At 50.3% G+C, this 20,022-nt stretch overlaps 1 protein-coding gene across 1 annotated transcript; it reads right to left on the bottom strand.

The window, feature by feature from the left end:
• Window positions 1-982: 982 nt before the first annotated feature.
• On the bottom strand, window positions 983-18,577 carry TTF1 (transcription termination factor 1). Its single transcript, XM_016196594.2, has 10 exons — window positions 17,364-18,577; window positions 16,452-16,666; window positions 14,757-14,942; window positions 13,793-13,871; window positions 11,502-11,632; window positions 10,300-10,534; window positions 8,308-8,397; window positions 7,170-7,235; window positions 3,704-3,789; window positions 983-3,029 (listed from the first exon to the last, which is right to left on the bottom strand). Exons 1-10 carry the CDS (start codon window positions 18,320-18,322, stop codon window positions 2,845-2,847), a joined length of 2,232 nt encoding a protein of 743 aa, XP_016052080.2. The 5' UTR covers window positions 18,323-18,577; the 3' UTR covers window positions 983-2,844.
• Window positions 18,578-20,022: the final 1,445 nt, after the last annotated feature.

Below are 20,022 nucleotides of genomic sequence, written 5' to 3'. Positions count from 1 at the left end.
TCCCCTCGTGTACACTGCGGGCACGGGCCTGCCCCCGCCTCCCCTCCCCTCGTGTACACTGCGGGCACGGGCCTGCCCCTCCTCCCCCTCCCCTCGTGTACACTGCGGGCACGGGCCTGCCCCCTCCTCCCCCTCCCCTCGTGTACACTGCGGGCACGGGCCTGCCCCCGCCTCCCCTCCCCTCGTGTACACTGCGGGCACGGGCCTGCCCCCTCCTCCCCTCGCTCACGTCGGGCCGACCCGCCCGCTGTGCCGGTGCCTCCTGTGCCCTCTCCTCGCTCCGAGCGGGCTTGTCCGCGTCATGGAGCCAACAAGTCCATGCCTCCAGCCGCTTTTCTTCTCTGTCCCTCCTCTTCAGGCAGACTCGGGGGTGCCGGGGACCCTGCACACCCCACCCAAAGCCACGGGTTCCCCTCGCGCCCGCCGCCCTCCTGCCCCTGCCCCAGCCCATCCCCCCACCTTCCTGGGCTCTCATGTAAACGGGGTACTTGGCAGAGGTGACATCTGTATGGCCGGAGGCGCATGGGAGACATCGGTGACTTACAAAAATCACTTTTACAAAGTACACACGTGTACTGGGTCACATTCACGACACAGGTAAATGTCGACTGGCTGTTGTCTACTTTCGTGGTTCACCTCAATCTGTTCACGCTTCTGCGCGTGGGACCCCGATCCTCTGCTGGGGAGCTGACCCTCAGCCATTCAGGGGGTGTGCTAAACCCCAGTTCCAGAAGCAACCTTGTTTTCCCGGCTATAGCGGGAGCTCGGGGTTCGGCACAAGCTTCAGCCTGGGCATTGGGAACAACACCAGGACCTGAGCAAGAGCAGGAGGGGGCCCCTTCTCCCCAGAACGGGCACCAGGTGCTGTGCCCGGGGGACTGAAGGTGAGCGGACTCTGGAGAAGCCACATCCTGGTGACCGAGCCGCGGGTCTGGCCCTGAAGTAAAACGTGCCTCCTGGATGGTCGGCCTTCAGTGCCAGACCCCACGGATCTCAGGCTGGTTTTCCGGCCCGTGCGGATCGAGAGTTCTAACCCATGTGCTCGCAGTCCCACCACCCAGAGGACCATCGCATGCTGGGTTTAATTCTTTCCACACGTTTTAATGTATCTATATATACACAATCTCCTTTATTCTTTTTACTTTTACAAAATTGAGAAAATATGTAAACTCTTATGTTAACTGAATCTGCCAGCATTTAACACCGCATGATAGTCCACTATAGGAAGGACAGTTGCTTACCGAGTTTCCTACTAAGGAGCACTCGTGTTTCCCTATGTACATGATGTGTGCTGTTCCAGTGCACTGCTTCCACCATCGCTTCAGGCCCCGTGGGGCCGTGGGACTGTGGGGCCGTAAAACACGTACATTCTTACGGACCAGCTGTCTTACCCACCGTCCTCCACAAGGAGCATACAATTTACATCCCCACCAGCATGGAAGCTGTTTGAGGGAGGAGGTGACCGAGGCTGAATGCTTTCTAAAAAAAATATTCGTTTGTCTGCTGAACGTTTACTGAGTGTGTACTGTATGCACAGCACTATGTGGGTGCTGGGGACACGCGGGTGACCCAGGACCTGGAACTGGCTTGTTGCATTCTTCCTTCTCTGGCGACGGCAGGTTTGGGAAGCATCTAGCTCTGCAGATGAACGAGCCACATCACATCATGACGTAACAGGTGACGTCAGAGAGAGCACTCGGCACAGACGGCGCCACCACCGTGATGGGACACTGTTTACCACATGCTCCTGCCTGGGAGCCGCTGGTACAGATGTGGCCAGAAGGCGGGAGACTTTACTTCCTCCACCAGCTGGGTCCTGCCCAGGGCTACCCATCGGGACACTTGTGAGAAACTGAAAGGCAGGAGGTGGCAGGAGCCATGTGCGCCAGGGAGACAGGTTCCTGCTAAGGCTGAGTGGCAGGGAGGGGCAGAGCTGTGGAGGAGCCGGGGCACACTAGGCCGCAGTGGCTTCCCCTCAGGTGCCCATCACTGGGTGATTCCATCTCCCCGTGTACTCCTCCATCCTGCTTAACAAGTTTGCAGCCTAGATCCCAATATGAAATCCTATCTGAAATGTCTGAGGTGCTTTTGCTTCCCGACTGCTGGAGTAGCCCCTGAAATTCCAGCAGGCTTGAGTGTGCCTGACACCCACGCGGCATCTTTCCGTGTCCAATGGAGCCAGTGTTTCTGGAAGCAATGGAAGAGTACTGAGCTTTTCCCTGCAGCTGGACACCAGGTGAATCCAGTAACTGGCTCTGAGGGGGCATCATGTCCGGAAAATACACATCTTTAAACACTGGGACACACTCAGGAAGGCAGGCTGAGCACCCTGTGACAGGTGCACGGGAACTGAAACCTGCATGAGGAAATGGCACGCCCACGACTTCCCACTGACACTCATCTCCTTAGACAGACACATAAACAAGTGAGCGGCAGGAAGCAAACCGTGTGCACAGTGAGCCAGTGATGCCCTCGTTCTGCCGGTGCACGAACAGTCGGATCCACGCATGGCTGAATGCACGAAGAGTTGAATCCATGCAGAGCTGAATCCACGCAGTGAAATGTTTACGGGACATGAACCCTCTGCTGCACGGGGGCCTGGGGTTCTGCGGTCGCACAGAAGCCGTCCGATGCGACTGTCTCCAACGTGACAGGTGTTAAATCACACCCTGCTCCTGCTCTTCACATGCAGACAGACTCAGCTCCACAGCACAGGCCGTCACTTTTGTGCCCGCCCTTTGGCCACCGCATCTTCTTTACTAGCCAACAACACTAAAAACAGCTTTACCGACACATGTATAGAAATACAACCAAGCCAGAGAATGGACACGCAGCACCTTGCCCCTAACTCGGCCCACTCCCGTCGTCGTCGTCCTCGCTGTCTCTGTCGCAGTAGAAGATGTCCCTGAACAGGAAGGCGCGCCTGGGCGCCGCAGGCGTCTGCAGCCTCGCACGGCCTCTCTCCATCTTCTTCTCCAGCTTCTCTCTGAGCAGAGGCAGGCTCGTCTCATGAAGGTAGTCGATAATCTCTAAAGAGAAAGGTTTACCTCTGAAGTCACTTGTGCAAAACCTTTCCCCAGGGTGAAGGGACAGGGGCATTGCTGATGTCTCGTGTGGTTCTTCTGTGCCAGGCTGTTCTCACTGGTTTGCTTATACGCGCTCGCTCAATCCTCTCGAAATCCTATGAGGCAGGCGCTGCTGTTGAACCGTTTCTCAAGTGAGGAAGCCAAGGCACTGAGACGTTATGCAACTTGCCCAAAGTCATGGGCTTAGTCGGGGAGGGGCCAAGATTCAAACCCAGGGAGTGACGTCTGCAGAATGCAGGAGGTGTTTCATCACACACCCCAGGGCAGAGGGGCACCAGACCAGTGGTCGCCAAACTCTGGTGCCAGGCAGACCACTTGAGGCTCCTGTGAGCTTGTTAGGGAAAATCCCGCCTCTGAACTGGCCTGGAGACCAGCATTTGGTATGTCAGGGATGAGGCCCCGCTGTGTACATTTTTAACAAGCTGCCCACATGACTCTGATAACCCAGGTCTGAGAATCACATCTAAACCACCCACAAGTGGCCGCAAAGGAAGCGGGTCTCTTACGTTCTTCCTGGAAGTGTGTGTGTGTGGTGTGACCATCATGTGCCCAAGGCACTACCGTCGCATGGCACTGCACACCGTGGCCTTAGCCGTTCAGATACTGAAAATACTGACCTGGGAAAGTCTTCTTCTGCCAGAAGGGAACACAGGTCGCTTTCAGCTTATAAAATTTAGTTTGAACATAAGACGGAGGAACATCCCTTTAGGAAGGAAAAGTTTAAAAGAGGTTAGTGTGAGTTCAAAGCCGATCACTCCAGCACGTGTGCTAACGGGACACGGAGGTGAGGTCTGTAGACCTCGGGAGCTTTCCTCACCCTCAGCGTGAAATCGTCATGGCCACAAACACAATCAACCACAAGCCTCACGACCCCTCTATCAGGGGGCCACGACTCTCTGCCCTCATTTGAGAGATGGGGAAACTGAGGCAGAGAAGCTGTGCAAGCTAATACAGGGCAAGTTTGGACACGGGTGATTTGACTCCAAATTCTACACTCTTAATCAGTACACTTAGGATCAATACACACTTGTCACCACTCAAATGCAGAGGGCCCCAGTTTTTTATTTTGTGAAGCTTAAAAAAGCAGATGCTGATGCTGTTTTGTGACTCACATACATTTTCACTTTATAGTAAGTAAAACCAAAACATCCACATCTTACAGTTTCTAAAGTGAAAACCACTAACTTCACTCCTGGACACTTTTTCTTAAACAATGAAAGTGTGACGTATTTGTTTCAATAATTAGCTAATCTATCAGTTAGAATGATGACCACAGACAATTTTATCTGTTAACGACATAGAGGCAAAAGATGGGCGGGCTCCTTCAACCTCTTCATCACAGCGACCACTAGCTGAACACAGAGCACCAGGCACCAGGCTGAGTCTGCCCTGCGTCACCTCCTCAGGGCCCCATTGGGTCCTATTAAGCCAGTGTGTAGGTGAGCAAACCGAGACAAGGCCGGAACCACCTGCCTGAGGACGGCTAAATAAGTTCCAGGTCATTCTGACTCCAGGGCACCACGCCACCCGCTTCCCACAAGGCCACGTGCTGGCGTGATGTTCTGCGACCCAGCTCAGGCTCAGACGATACTTGGTCTAGACATTGCCAAACTCAGTAGGTGTTATGTCTCATTAGGTGAAAATGCTGTCTTTAAATCCTGCCTAAATGATTCACAAGGGACGCTTTAAAAAACCTAGAGATAATGAACTTTCAATTATTTTTCACTGTTTTAATTCACTAGTAAAACTTTGAGGGTGTACTATTTCAAACAGTATTTGACTAGATGCCATAATCTCCATGTTACAGCATTGAGACTTATAAATCTCAAGTAGAATAATCCATTTTAAAAATATACATGAGCCAGGTAGCTCAGTTGGCTATAGCGTCGTCCCCAAACGCCAAGGTTGTGGGTTTGATCCCCAGTCAGGGCACAAACAGGAATCAACCACTGACGCATAAATAAGTGAAACAACAAATTGAGGTCTCTCTCTTTCAAAAATCAATTTTTAAAAAATTATAAAATATACATCTAATTTTTACTTAAAATCATTAAAAACCCATTTAAGACATGTGATCTGAAATGTCACAAAATACACAAAAATTTATTGGAAAAGTCAGATTTTAAAAAGTAGGCTGACAGTACAAAGGGTGGGCTCTCTGGACATAGCCCCCAGAACGCAAGTTGGTGGGGTACAAAGCAAGGTCCCCCTCCTTCTAAGCACCTGACACTGTCACCCCTCAGGGACCCACCCCACAGGGGAGCTAGGGAAGGAAAGGGTTCTAACTGATAGGTTAGCATGTGCCCGTAATTCCTGGCAGGGCCTGTCACTAAAAGATTCCAGTTCTCCAAGTTAAAAAGAGGTACTGCTCTTTGGCCACTTCCCAAAGTATAATAAACTGACCACCGAACCAGTTTAAACCATTTCTGATGGGTCAATGACAACTTTGCACCAGCAGCCATGCTCCTGTCCGCCTTCCAAACTAAACGCCAAACAATCCCTCAACACCCACTTCCCAAAGCCCACCAACACCTGTGCCCCGTGACCCTCAGCAATCTGCACAGAGGACTGTGCTTAGCAGGCTAGCTCTCCCTCGGTCACTGAGCAAGCCACCCGGACACTGAGCACAGTGGCCTCTCCTCAGGAGCGGGCCTGGCGCAAGTGCAAGGGCAGCAGCACCGCGGGCTCCAGGGAAGGCAGGCAGCTCATGCACACGGGGCACACTCTCCTCGGGTGCAAAGGAGCACCGCGGGCTCCAGGGAAGGCAGGCAGCTCACGAACACGGGGCACTCTCTCCTCGGGTGCAAAGGAGCACCGCGGGCTCCAGGGAAGGCAGGCAGCTCATGCACACGGGGCACACTCTCCTCGGGTGCAAAGGAGCACCGCGGGCTCCAGGGAAGGCAGGCAGCTCACGAACACGGGGCACTCTCTCCTCGGGTGCAAAGGAGCACCGCGGGCTCCAGGGAAGGCAGGCAGCTCACGAACACAGGGCACTCTCTCCTGGGGTGCAAAGGAGCACCGCGGGCTCCAGGGAAGGCAGGCAGCTCATGCACAGGGGGCACTCTCTCCTGGGGTGCAAAGGAGCACCGCGGGCTCCAGGGAAGGCAGGCAGCTCATGCACACGGGGGCACTCTCTCCTGGGGTGCAAAGGAGCACCGCGGGCTCCAGGGAAGGCAGGCAGCTCACGAACACGGGGCACTCTCTCCTGGGGTGCAAAGGAGCACCGCGGGCTCCAGGAAAGGCAGGCAGCTCATGCACACGGGGGCACTCTCTCCTCGGGTGCAAATGAGCACCGCGCCGAGACCACGAGGGAAGCGAGAGAGCAACAGGCTCTCCCGTCTCAAAATCTCTCCCAGCAGCCTTCTCATCACCAGGAGGAAACCGCCACCAAAAGCAACTGCATAAAAACTACAGCGGCGAAACGTGACAGGTGCCAGCAGAGCCAAACTGGCCCAAACCAGACCCAGGGCCTCCCAATGTGAGTGATGAACTGCACTCAGCACGTTCCTGACTGAAATCCAAAGCCCTAACGTAACCGGGAGGAACCATCAGACACTCCAGCGGAGGGAGGTTCCCCCCACATTTCAACTCTACAGACTGACGGACACGAGGAGACAGGACACGCAGCCTGTGATCCTGGACTGCATCTCAGATTGGGAGAAAGGACAGGACTGGGACAAGTGGTGACGTCTGAATGTGGACAGTGTTTATAGAGCAGCACTGTCAAAGTCAACTTTCCTCAGCATGACAGCTGTAGAATGACACCCTTAGGACACGCCGCCCACCACCAGCGCTCAAATGGTTAAGGGAAGCATTTAATTACCCTGGAGAAGGGAGTAGGGGTGGGTAACGCAAATGTTGCAAATTGCTGGTTACCGGCAAAGGGGGCAAAGGGCCCGTGGGGCTCTCTACTAGTCTCACAACGCGCCAGCTCTCTGAAGCTTCTGAGGCTCTGGACTCACTCCATTCACTCCTCCAAGGTGCCTTCTGTGGGGGCAGAGTGGGGGTTCAAAATACACACGCACATAAACACAACTTCCAGATAAGCCCACATGCAGCATGAATATGAACAGACAGTCTTACCCTATGGTACCAGCCAGATCTTCCCAGTCTATTTCATTAGCATCCTCCACATTTATTTCATACAACCTATGAGAAATCATAAAATTGAAGTTTTCAAGCAAACATCAGCACAACGGCCATCTTCGGGGATGCACATTCACTGGTGCCGGCTCCCTTGTTGCACAGGCCCAGCGAGGTAAGACCACTAGCCCAAGGTGAGCCCAAGGTGACTAAGTTAGTGGGCTACGGCCTGGAAAGCCACCCTTCCTCCTCCCGAGCCCTCTGCACCTCCCCATTATCTGGTATCCTCCCACACCATGGTGCTTGTCACGGTAAAAACGCACTTTCACCCCAGTGCAGACACAGAAGCAGGACCTGTGTGCTCAGCACACACCACATGACGCTCACTAGTTCACTGACCCTCAGCGCCCCTGAGGAGCTCGGGGGGGCTACCTCCACTCTATAGCCGCAGAGATGGGGCTGAGAGCCTGAGTCCCTGGGTCAAGGTTTCACAACTGCCAGGCGGTACCGACACCGGAACCTGGGCAGCCCAACATGGGATGTCTCCTCGGCTCCGCTCATCTATGGGGTCTCTCTGGTGGGAACACGGGGAGGCACGCCAGCAACATTACAGCGGGTTCAGGATGAGCAGGGGGAACACGGCTGGACTTGGGGGGGGCACAGAATCCAGAGCCTCCTTCTGTCTGCTCTTTACTGTTTCTTACTCAACTGGAGCCCAGTCCATCTCACAGGCTTCTGGAAACAGACCCGTGACCCCCTTCCTTCAGGACAGGGGGCTCTGCGAGGCCCAGAACTCAAAGGCCCAGCCCCAGCGGCACCGACTTGCACGTGATGGAGAGCAGCAGGGCGCGGCCGGGGGGAAATAACTAACATCGGAGGGAAAACCTCCCGAGGCTAAGATAACTGTATTTGTTGCGTATGTGGTAGGTTTTCCATGCACCTTTCACTCCTCCCAGGAGCACTCGGGGGCAGGCACTATCACCATCATGCTCGTTTAGGACGAACCACCTACGCAAGGGAAACACCGTCGTACACGGGCAGGGGCTGGAAGGGGCCTGCACCGCGCACCCCCGCGCGGCCTGCGGCTGAACACCGCCCTGGCAGAGCGGCAGCGAGCCGGCGCCGCTCCCACACGCACCTCTCGATCAGGTTGATTTTGGCCTGCAGGGCGTTCACTCCGCGGTACACGTCCCGGCCATTTGTCATCCTCTTGGTGAGAATCTCCGTCCTGCATCAAAAGAAAGAAAAGCACAGCTCACTTTCAAGGGTACAGCTTCTGTTCCGGTTCCCTATCTTTTTCTCATCTAAGCTCCTGCCTCAGAACCACTTTCCAGATCTGCAACTCATCCCTGCCCACATCTGCCACCACCCACAATATACCTGTTTTCCAAAAAAAGTGGGACAGGGCACACCAAATGATAGACAGCAGTGGTTACTGAACCTGGATGATGAATACAAGGAGCCCTACGTTTGTGTGGTAACTTCCACAATAAACAAGTTTAAAAGGCGAAAAGAATAAGCCATCAGCAGGTGCTAAGGGACTCTTTGTAAACTCGGTTTAGTCTTATTTATACACACAAGGATGTCACTCTGACTCCCGTTCCAGCTGCTGGAACATGGGACAATTTAGTGAAGTCCTGGAAGATCGGAGGATTCCTCTAAGGTGCAAAGCTAACGGCTATCGGGAAGATGACCTAAGGTCCTAAAGAGAGGAGCAATCCAACTTATTTAAAAAGGTCCTTGTCTTGCACAGAAAAATGTCACAATCTGATGGCCAGGTCATTAGCTACCACACTCACTTTTTAAAAAAAAATATCTTTATTGATTTCAGAGAGGGAGAGGGGGAGAGAGAGAAACATTAATGATGAGTCACTGATCGGCTGCCTCCTGCACGCCCCCCACTGGGGATCAAGCCCGCAACCCCGGCATGTGCCCTGACAGGAATCGAACTGTGATCTCCTGGATCCCAGGTTGATGCTCAACCACTGAGCCAGGGCAATTCACCTTCCTGATGGGAGAGACGTGGCACACACGTGGCGATGGCACCCATGTTCTTATTAACAGCCATCCTCATTCACTGCTTTGAACTGTCACTTGAGGTCATTTCAATGATACATGAAGTAAATGTATGTTCAGGCTGCAAGTGTCCTGCTTTTTTCTTCAAATTGAGACTCAAGTCTCACACATTGTTTAAATTCGTTGACTCTGAAGGTGGTCTACTTTCTTTAACACTGACCATCAACCCTCCGACTAAGGCTCACAACCCACCCTTTTCTTAGGCTAAAATGTAGGGGTGGGGAGGGCTCTGGTTCCTCCTTCTTACACACTTTTCCCCAAACGTTATCTGTTCTTTGGAGTGTATTTCCGAGCCTAGTCTTCTATTAAAATAAACAACTCTACAGTGGAATGTAAGGTGCACAAACAAGAAACAGTATAATCTAGGAGTTTGCTTTTAGCATAAAGTATGCGTGCTCAGAACCGCCTTCTTGTTTGACAGTCAGGATGCCCGAGCTTCCTTTGTGCAGGGGTGGGTCCTGAGCCCTGGGAGCCCTGCTTCCAGGGCCAGCTCAGAGAACCTCCAGGTGGGAAAAGCTACACGAGGCCAAGAATGTGCAGAACGCTCAGGACTGAAGGTGCCTGGGGCAACGGATGCACCTGACATTCTAAGATGAAGAGCAGGGCTCCCCACTTTAGGCAAAGGCAGATGGACGCGGGTGTGACAGCAATATTTAAAAGGCAGAGCTACCCCTGATCACTGTGCTTGTGATTTCTCCCCTGAATGTTAGATTTTTTATTTTTAATGCTACAAACAGAAAACCACCTTGTTATCAAAGACTTAAAAGGGGACAGACTGAAGAAATCAGAAGTCTGTGTTCAGGATTAAAAAGGTTCAAGTTCCTATGAGGAAGCCGTACAGCGAGTCAGGGCTGGTCAAGTGCTAACTTAAATCAGATGCTGACACTCAGGAGCTGAAGCAGCAAACGAGGGGTGCGGTTCTTGGCATGGAAGGCTTTCCACATGGGGGACACAGATACTCTTATAACCCCACCCATCTGCCCACTCTGCAAAAACTGTGCAGAGAGGGAGACAGAGACTTGCTGAAATTTACAAAAGAAGCCTTAAAACTTACCACTTACTTTTACACTGCATCCAGTTTCTGGTTTCTACTTTGGCTTCGACTTCTACCCAAGATATGCCCTTGTAGAGTTTTTCCCGAACAATTGACAGGCGGCCCTCAGGATTTTCTTGGAGTTTAGAATCTACCTCTTTTAAATCCTGGGGAGACATTTTCTTTAGAATCACTTCTTCAACAGCCTTGATTAGTTTCTGGGTTTCCGTCTTACTCCAAGCGCCATGGTTTCTTTCTGTAGATACAAAGGATGGTCTGAGAGTGGCTAATCTATTTCTTTCAAACAAAATATTACAAACGAAATGATAATGACAGATACATGTCTTTACACATTTGTCCAAACCCATAGAATGTACAACATCAAGATGACCCCTGATGCCAACTCTGGACTCCAGGGGATTAGGACGTGTCTGTGTAGGTTCGTGGACTCTAACAAACGTACCCCTCTGATGGGGGAGGCTGATGGTGGGGGAGGCTGTGCACTGGGGGCAGGCGGCATGTGGAAATTCTCTGTACCTTCCTCTCAATTTTACTGTGAACCCAAAACTGCTCTAAAAAAGTAAAGTCTGAAAAAAAGAGGTAAGTCAGACACTTTCAGAAGACAATGGGAAACATCTCAATTAAGAAGGTAAGATTATCAGATAGTTACACACAAACTAAAATGAAGCTACTACAGTGGTGGTGGATCCATTTTTAGAATCAGCGCCTGCCCACATGGCGGACATGGGAGCCCTGTGCTAACAGTGACAGCCACTAAAGACTGTCCCCTTAAAGCAACAGGATTTTTTCATGTGAAGAATATAAGTGAGGAAGCTTTTGATGAAAGAGAAAGAGACAGGAGATCAGCAACACTGGTTTGGGGGAAAGTCCCTGAGCTGCACCCCTCCTTCCCCAAGTTTCCCTGCCAGCTGGGGGAGGGCCTCTTCCGCCCAGCCTCCTTGGAATCGGTCCACTGGGCAGCAGTCACAGTTGCGCTGAAAGCGACAGAACTGAGGTGTGGTAGCCATCAGTCTTGTGACTAAAGGTCACGGTTTCATAATGTCACAGGAGGAAGTGAAATAAATCAGTGTTAGAAGATGGTTTAAAAAGCAAAAGCTTGCTCTATAGACAGGTGCAACGATTCCTGGGCATTGGGTCATGGTGGCCGACAGCTGGTGGGGCTCGTTCATTCACCCAGGTGGGCACCAGAGACCACAACTCACCACTGCTGATCTGGGAGAACTTCAGGGCAACGGAGAGGCTGCTTCGAGCCACCAAGTCCCCAATCTTTTTCCAGTCATTGCCATGGAGGGAGTGGTATATTTTTAACTTCTCCATATCTCCTTTGCTGTACCTACGACAAAAGGAACACGTTATAATTCTGTTTTAAAATTTACTTTGTAATTAGGCGAAATTCACAACACTAATGATTCTAAAGAGTACGATTCAGTGACATTTAGCAGGTTCACAATGTTGTGCCTTAATCACCTCTATCTCGCTTTTAGGCTTTAATCACCCCCAAAGGGCACCGTGCACCCATGAAGCAATCGCTCCCAGTTAATAATGACTTGTTGCAGGAGAAAAAGATACCCTGGCCATGGCTTGCCTACCACCCAGAGGCTGCAACAACTCTGCACTAACTACAAGATTAAAGACCGTTGTCATCACAGTCCCCTGTAGTCCTGGGAAAGCTGGAGAGGCGGGCTGTCCGATGACCAAGGGGAAGGCTGTCCGATGACCAGTGCTGCTGTCACTTTCTATCCAGGCATCTCCACTGTGGTCACCGTATCAATCTGTCCCCACAGTCCAGGCCAGAGGCCAGGCTCAGTACAGTGGCCAGAGCCAAATGGGATCAGGACATCCCCATCTAAGCCCTAGAGGCCCCACACTTCACCCACAATACTGCACAAATTTCTTAATGTGCCTACAACGCTCGCCGCATTCAGAGTACGGTAAACAGACTTGAGCCCTTCGCTATTAAGAACTGTGCCTTCTAGTAGTTTCCTTCTCAAGGCAATTGGGATCTTTCTGAGATTAAAAAAAACTTAAGGGCACCCTTGAAGCAGCAAAAAAGAGAATGCCAGACTGCATGTACAAAAAAAAGGAAACATTAAAATTCTTTATTTTTGACTTTCTACACTTTTTTAAATTAAGAATTCCTTAAGTTGGAAAAATGTTCTAAAGGTAAACAGTGACCACAACGCAAAAAATATGGTACAAATAACTGAGTGAACTTTATTATTAGAATGACAGACTTTCATTATTCTAAAAATTTCATTCCCACACTTACATCACAGGTAGGAAAATGTTCCCTCACCTATCACCATTCATTTCCCAAAAGAATTCTTCTAAGTCTGATTTCAAATGTCATCTTTAGGACTTCCCTTAAAGTTCTGTCCTCAGTTGTCTAAAACTGGGGCTTGGCTCCAAGGGTAGGATGGATGTCAGCCTGTGTGGGGGACCTTTCCTCTACATAAGGCTAATTTTTTCTTTTGGTAAAAAAAAAATTTTTTTTAATGTTTTTATTGATTTCAGAGAGAGGAAGGGAAAGAGAGAGACAGAGAGAGAGAAACATCAATGATGAGAGAGTCGTCACTGATCGGCTGCCTCCTGCACACTCCCCTACTGGGGGTCAAGCCCGCAACCTGGGCATGTGCCCTGACTGGGAATCGAACTGGTGACCTCTTGGTCCCTGGGTCAATGCTCAACCACTGAGCCACAGCAGTTGGGCCTATATTGGTAAAAAAATTTTTTAAAAGAAACCAAGGTCATATCAATATTTGTAGTTCAGATAACACACGTGTTGGTTTCAAATCATGTAGCTCGGTAGAACCCAGTTGGCCCTGCTGGAAGCACTAACTCTGCCTCACAGAGGGCGTCCAGCTGGGGAGCCGCTGGCCGCTGTTCAAGCCTTCAGAGGAGGAGCTGACGCTCTCACACCCGTCCCCTCGTCCTGGAGCAGAGGGCTTCCCCACAGCCCACACTTCACCTACACTGGTTTTACTTGGAATGTTGGAAACAAACTGTAAGTGGATATTTTATTTAGGAAAAAGGGAGGAAAGAATGACTATCGCCACATAAGCACTTGCGTAGAATCTAATCTCTGAATCACATTCATGTGACCTCGTACTGGTGCCAACCTCCACCTTCAAATATCTACTGACAACCTGAGAACCAGGCTAAGTGCTCAGGGGCATGTCGCCCCCAGAAGGAACGCCGGGTTCACAAGGCACTCACGAGTTAGCAGACAGACTTCCTGAGTGACAGAAAGAGGTAGAGCACAGTGAGTGTGGAAATGAAAGTATAAGGAAAAAGTGAGGACTCAGGGGAGACCACACGAGGTTAGAGTGGAAATGGAAATGAGCCAAGAAGACACCACCTGACACCGAGACACACCTGGTTTCACACGGATCTTCGTGCCTTTACCTCTAACCTGGCGTGTGGACATTTTGATTTAGTGTCAGCACAGACCAGAGAGACACTCTGTGTCCAGCTGCTAAGACGTAGCTCTTACCTGCCTTTGTAATTATTGACATCGAACATCTTCTTGGCTCGGTAGTACACGAGTTTCCAGGGCCGGGCGATGCCCTTACCTAAAGTCAGAGAGGTGATCAGTGGGCATGTGGCATGAAGTGGTCACAGCTATAAAGGGGCCCAGAACAGCCCTTTCAATAGCACTAACTACCCTAGACCCGTGGCAAGGCTGGGTCACCATGTCCTGCAGGGAGCTGTCGAGGAAAGCGGATGTACATAATCAACCCAATTTCTTGGAGACGTCTGAAAACTAGATGCTGTGTATGCAGCGGCTCCAGCTCCGGCCTCCTGAAACTCATGGAAAAGACCCTCATAAGGCAGAGTAACATTCACATAATTTGAATTGGAGAAAGGGGGGCTAAAGTGGGGACACGTGCCACCCGCTCTGCATAGGAAACTTTCCAAACGATTAAGCTTTCCTCGCTCCCTGCAGATGAAACAAGCCCCCCACACGGCTCGCTCTTCCGTTTTCCTGGGAGCTCTCCAGAGACCACCTCAGAAATTAACCTCCTTATAACTGAGAGGTTTTTCCAGGCCAATGCTGTATCGTTTCATGACCCTGACTTCCAAACATCACCTCCAGGAAGGGTTCCAGCTACCGGGCACATACACAGCCACACTTAGAACACTCAGGAGACCCTGGTGCCTATAGGATGTGCTCTGTGTGGTAAGTGCAAAACATAGGCCACAAAGAACAGAAAGGGAAACCAAAAGCAAAGTTATTACCAAGCCGGACAGCTAGAAGTTGATCATCTCATTCTTGCTCACATCTGTAAAGCACTATACCTGGGAGGCATGAACACACTCCTGATCCCCCAAACACAGGCTGCCAATGAGAACACTGGTCCCCATGCGCCGAGGGCCTGGCACTATGCTGAGCACCCACCATGGGTGCCATATGAGGTGAGAGGTCGAGGGTGGTCAAGTGACAACTCTGGACTCACCAATGTGCAGTCTAAATGCGTATTTTCTCTTGAGGTCGGTGATGGCGGCCTTCTCCTCTGGGTACCTATCCGTGTACAGCAGCTTGTCCGCATTCTCAATTCCAGTCAGGGACAGAAATTCTTGCACGTTTTTTTCTAACTGCTTATTTTCCTTTGCAGAAAACTTGCCAAATTTAATGGCGACACCTAGGATTTGGGGAGGGAAAGAAAGTATGTGTTGTCAATAATGAATGAAAGCGAACCCAGCACTAGCTCCTCAGCGGTGACAATGCAGGGGCCCGCCAGCCTGTCCCTGCCCATCCCTACCGGGAGCAGCCTGGCTCGCGCGCTACAGCTTAGTCTCTGGTCCCCGCTGTGGAACTCAGCTGTCCTTCCGATTCAGCTCAAGCCACACTCCTCTCCCAAGGTCATCCCATTCCAAGGGACCTTCCTTACTCATCAATCTATTAAAATAGTTCTTTTATATTAAAAAGTGAATGTGCCCGGCCGGGCGTGGCTCAGTGGTTGAGCATCGACCTAGGATCCAGGAGATCGCAGCTTGATTCCTGGTCAAGGCACATGCCCAGGTTTCAGACTTGATCCCCAGTGGGGGGCGGTGCAGGAGACAGCTGATCAATGACGACTCTCTCATCATTGATGTTTCTCTCTCTCTCTCCCCTTCTCCTTTCCTCTCTCTGAAATCAATAAAGATATTAAAAAAAAAAGTGAATGTATATTCATTAAAAATTGAGAGTATAGAAATAAAAGTTGAGAAAAGCCGCCTTCACTCTCCTCTGCCACGCTGCCCCCCATGGCTGCCTGTGGACTGGCTGGTATGGACGTCACACGTATGCTCACCACGCACATGTATGGGGGGACAATGTCACTGCACCTGACAGTCTATTCCTCTTAGAAACTCAAAGCACTCACGTTTCATTACATGCTGACTGCGTTATACAGTGTATTTCTATTCTTTGACTTATTTCTAAAATATCTTTTATAAAATACTCTAAAAATTTCAGCACAGAATATACAAAGCTGGGATCGTTCTATAGACCCTGCTCTATAAATCTGTCTAGTTTTCAAAGCTCATCTTTCCCACGACTGCCCCTTTTCTTTCTTGATGGCCAGAGGTTTTGGACCTTACAGCAGCACTCGGCAAACTGCTCAGTTAGCACGTGGCCTCACGCTCGCAGTTTATCCTCAAATCCAATCAGCTTCCTGGGAGGTGCTTGCAACACAATGCAATCCAGGAGGAACCAGGCTGGGTCTCGTTTGACACCATGCCCACTCCACCAGCTCACCCTCAAATTAGTCTCAGGGAAAGAAATCACACCTCATCGAAGTTGATGAGTTAATGTACTTAATTTTATTTCACTTCCGTATCCTTCCCAGGCCACAACCAGCCAACCTCCTTGACCCCCAGCAGAGCCAGGCAAAGGGGAAACCAGTGCACTTCACTGGGCTCGTTTTACAGCTCGGATAATAATTCTGGAGGGATGTGCTATAGAAGCGTACACTTGAAACCTATATAATCTTATTTACCAAGCTAACCTCAATAAATTCAATTTTAAAAAAACACAATCCTGGATGGAAATAAAACTGAAAGTAGCTGAAGAACGGTTCTTGTGAATCTATAAAACTGAATGTTCACAGAAGAAAGGGGCCAGCTGTGCTTGGAGGGAAGTTCAACAGCACCGAGGTTCCCAAGCTCACCCTGCGCTTTGAACTCCTTGAACCGTCCCAAGTCATCCCGGTACATGCGCTTAATCGTGGTGGCCGCCCTCTCCCCGATGCCGGGGATGAACTCTCGGAGCTGCCGCACGGCAGAGGCCAGGTCCACGTCTGCACCCTCCGAGTCTTCAGACAAATGCCGAGCTTCAGAATCTCTAGCCCATTCCACGCTGTTTTCTTCATCTGCAGGTCCTAACCTAAAGGGGGAATTGGATTAGTGTTAAGACATCAGTTGCCCTAGTAGCTTTTAAATTTTTTTCCTGAAATGACTCTCACTTTGACGAGAGGTGGTTCAGCTGGGGATGTCTGAACTCGGGTGTAACTGCTAACTCGGATCCATACTTCAGAGGCTGCCCACAAGGTAGACGTGTAGCCCTACACTGCTTCCACCAGAGATTATGTCTTACATTACTATTTCTCAATGAATTTTGTTTTAGATGCGGACTTCCTAATAAGCTAAGCCCTCTGCTACCGCCATAGACACCTCTCCCCGACCCTTCCAATGAGTTAAGTTTTATAATAATGGTTACTAATTAGTTAAATCAATGCCAGGGTTTCCATGGTTACAGTTATTTTTACTGTGGTAATAGCCACATTTCCCCTTTGCATGGTTTTCTATGTATCAATCACTAATTCATCCCCAAACTGTCTGCCAAATGTTCAAATTTCCTCTTCGTAAGTTTGACTGTATCAACTAACTACTCAGACAGGAAGCTGGAAAAGAAATTGTGTGTATTTGTCTAAGAAAAGGGTCCACAGTTTTCAGAGGGCGCTGTACGTTTCCTGGCCTATCTCTGGGATTCCTGCCATTTACAGGGATGTGCTGAACAGAGGCCCCAGGCAGAACCTGGACAGAAGACAGACGCCCTCAGGAGGCACGACAGGCCGCGTTACCTCTGCACCTCTTGCGGACACTCCTGGGTTGGCTCCTCTCGCGGCCGGGGTGTCATGCTCTCCTCAATCGAGGAGCCGGTGCCTTCCAGTGAGTCGAGGAGCGGGTCCCTGAAGCTCGTGGGGCACCCCGAGAGCCCACCGCCGGAAGCTGGGGCGCTTTCAGCAGAAGACCTCCGCCTCTTTTTCTTAGCCCTTTTCTTTAACCTGCAGGGCTCTTCCCAGCCCTCTGCAGGCCCCGCACCTGGGACCACTTGCGAGCCCTCCGAGGTCCCAGGCTCGGGACCCTCAGATTCCTGGCTACGTGAAATCTTTCTCTTTCTTTTCTTAGGCTTTTTCTGAGCAGCCCCTGGCAGCTGTGTGACCGCGCCTTCGAGGCCCACAGAGAGCAGGGACTCGGGCTGGGACAGGGCCCTGGCACCGGAGCCCAGGTCTCCCAGCCCCGCATCGCAGGGCGCAGCTTCCCGCCTACGCTTCTTCCTTTCCTCCCTCACTTTTCTGCGTGATTCTTCCGACTCATCTTCATGTCGCTTAGAAACTGCACGCGGCTCAGCGGCTCCGGGCGCTCTGGCTGCCTCCTGTTCCTTGCTCATGTCAACATAAACGATGTCAACATTCCTCCTACGGCTCTTCGACGTGTTCTCGATGTTCGCCTTGTCCACCAGGACGCACACGCCCGCCTCGTCCTGTAACCCCGGGGCGCTGCTCCTCCGCCTTCTGGCTGCAGAAGCGGCCTTTTCGGGCTCCTCAAGGAGCTCTGGTGCTTTCCAAGCAGACGAGGCCAAATGCTGGCGGTCCTTTCTCTTTTTTTTCGTTTTGTGAGACTGTTCGCTTGCTGGGGGGACGTCTCTGAAACCTTCCTGGGCATGCGTCCTGTGTCTCTCCTTATCTACAGAATACTTCTTCTTTTTCTTGTCAAAAACTGGAGTGCGGATCTCCCATCTGCTCGACTCGCCTTCCATTTTATTCCTAGAGGGAAACTTGACAACAACGGCTTATTTTTGCAAAGCATTTTAAACACTAGCCTTGGGAGGAAAAAAAAAATCACAGAAAATGGAACTTCATGACAATGGCAGGCTGGAGTCATGATTACACGTTTTAGGCCAGAGCATACGCTCAGGAGGTCGCTGCTGCCCACTCCGCCTGCTCCCACCGCCTTCACGACAGAGAAAAAATAGCTAAGGGGAACCACCGTCCCTGCACCGCCAGGTCCTGCTCCCCACAGCGTCACCTTTTACCTCTCCTCCAACTCTGTGCTCCAGCCACATGTGCCCTTTTCTGGTCCCCCAAACATGCCACACTCCCTCCCTTGGCTCAAGGTCTGACAGCACCCAAGTCCCTGTGTCTCAGAGCACTCTCTGCTGCCTCCCCTCCTCCTCGCCTCCTTCCATCCTTCAGCGCTTGGCTGGAACATCACTGCTTCAAGAAAGCTTTCCCTAGACAAAAGGATGTACACATGATGACACCACGTATATTAAGTCTAAAATCCACAAACAATTTTATGTATCTTTTCTCAATGGATACATATGAGTAAAACTATGAACATAGGTATGGGGATTAAATTGGCAAATTCAGGGATTAGGGACAAGTACAGAGCCAGTTTCTCCTATAGCTGTGATTTTTTTCTTTCTTAATTGGGGTAATGAGGATGGGGTGCTACATTTTTATCTATATTACTTAAATGTCCAAAATAAAAAGCAAGGGGCAGAACAAGGGTATAGGTTGCTTTTGTTTGTGTTTAAAAACAATCAATTCAAGGATATAAATATCTAAGTATTTACCCAAAAAAAGCAATAAAAAGAAAGATTCCCATGACCCCTTGGGCTTGGCCCATTCCCCAAATGCTACGCTGATTTCATAGCAAACTGTACTTAATTTTTGTAACATTTTGCCCAACTGTAGCTTTAAAAAATAAGAAGGTTACTTAATTAGTCATTTAATGTCTGTCTCCTCTGCTAGAAAAGGAAATTCCAAGAAGGCGGCGATCTGCCTGTATTGCCACCATCGGGGAGCCATGTCCTGGAACTCTATCTGACATCAGAGTGCAAGACCACCAATGTCTTCACAGTGGGGACATCCAGTGTCCACTGACCTCAAAAAGAAGGTCACCTCTGAGAAAGAGGCTGGATGGGCCTTGTTAATGTCCAACAAAGAGTCAGAATTCTACACTAAGTTGGAATGAGATTTCATAAGGCACCAATGTCAATACTCAGAGAGCACATGCACTTTGCAGCTGAAGTACATTAACAGAAATGAACTTTATAAAAGAGATGGTTACAAGTATAATTTTACAAACAAGTCTTATAACCCTCCTTGCTCTGTATTGCTTCTGTGTTTCAATATTTAAGACTTCATTTCTCTTTGACTAGTTAAACATTTATGTGGCTCAAACTCCATAAACTATTCTCATTTCCCTCCTTCCTTACACAGAAGGTAGCATCGATATATTCTGATCAGCATTTTGCTATTTTTCATTTAACAATGGATCCAGGAGCTCTCTCTGTTATCAGCAGTTTCTCAGGTCTGAATGGTGACCACATTTTCTACAGAAGACACCTAGCTTCTCCTGGGTAGTGAAGAGGCTAGAGGAATTGTGTGGCTGGAGGGAGAGCAGCTACAACCGAACACATGGACTTACACTATACACCAAATCCCCCAGCCT

Source organism: Miniopterus natalensis, chromosome 12 (assembly GCF_054644295.1).
Source record: "Miniopterus natalensis isolate mMinNat1 chromosome 12, mMinNat1.hap1, whole genome shotgun sequence".
NCBI classification, from domain to species: Eukaryota; Metazoa; Chordata; class Mammalia; order Chiroptera; family Miniopteridae; genus Miniopterus; species Miniopterus natalensis.
Note: the sequence above shows the minus strand (reverse complement) of the source record. Positions and strands in the feature narration are given on the sequence as shown.

Bases quoted from the DNA above. Each gene is read 5' to 3' on its own strand.
- TTF1 (XM_016196594.2), bottom strand. From the start codon at position 18,322: ATGGAAGGCGAGTCGAGCAGATGGGAGATCCGCACTCCAGTTTTTGAC. The intron at 8,398-10,299 runs GTAAGTTTTAAG...CTTTTGATGCAG, and splicing joins ATGCAGTGTAAAAGTAAGTG to GACGGAGATTCTCACCAAGA. The intron at 7,236-8,307 runs GTGCGTGTGGGA...GATTTCTCATAG, and splicing joins AAAATCAACCTGATCGAGAG to GTTGTATGAAATAAATGTGG.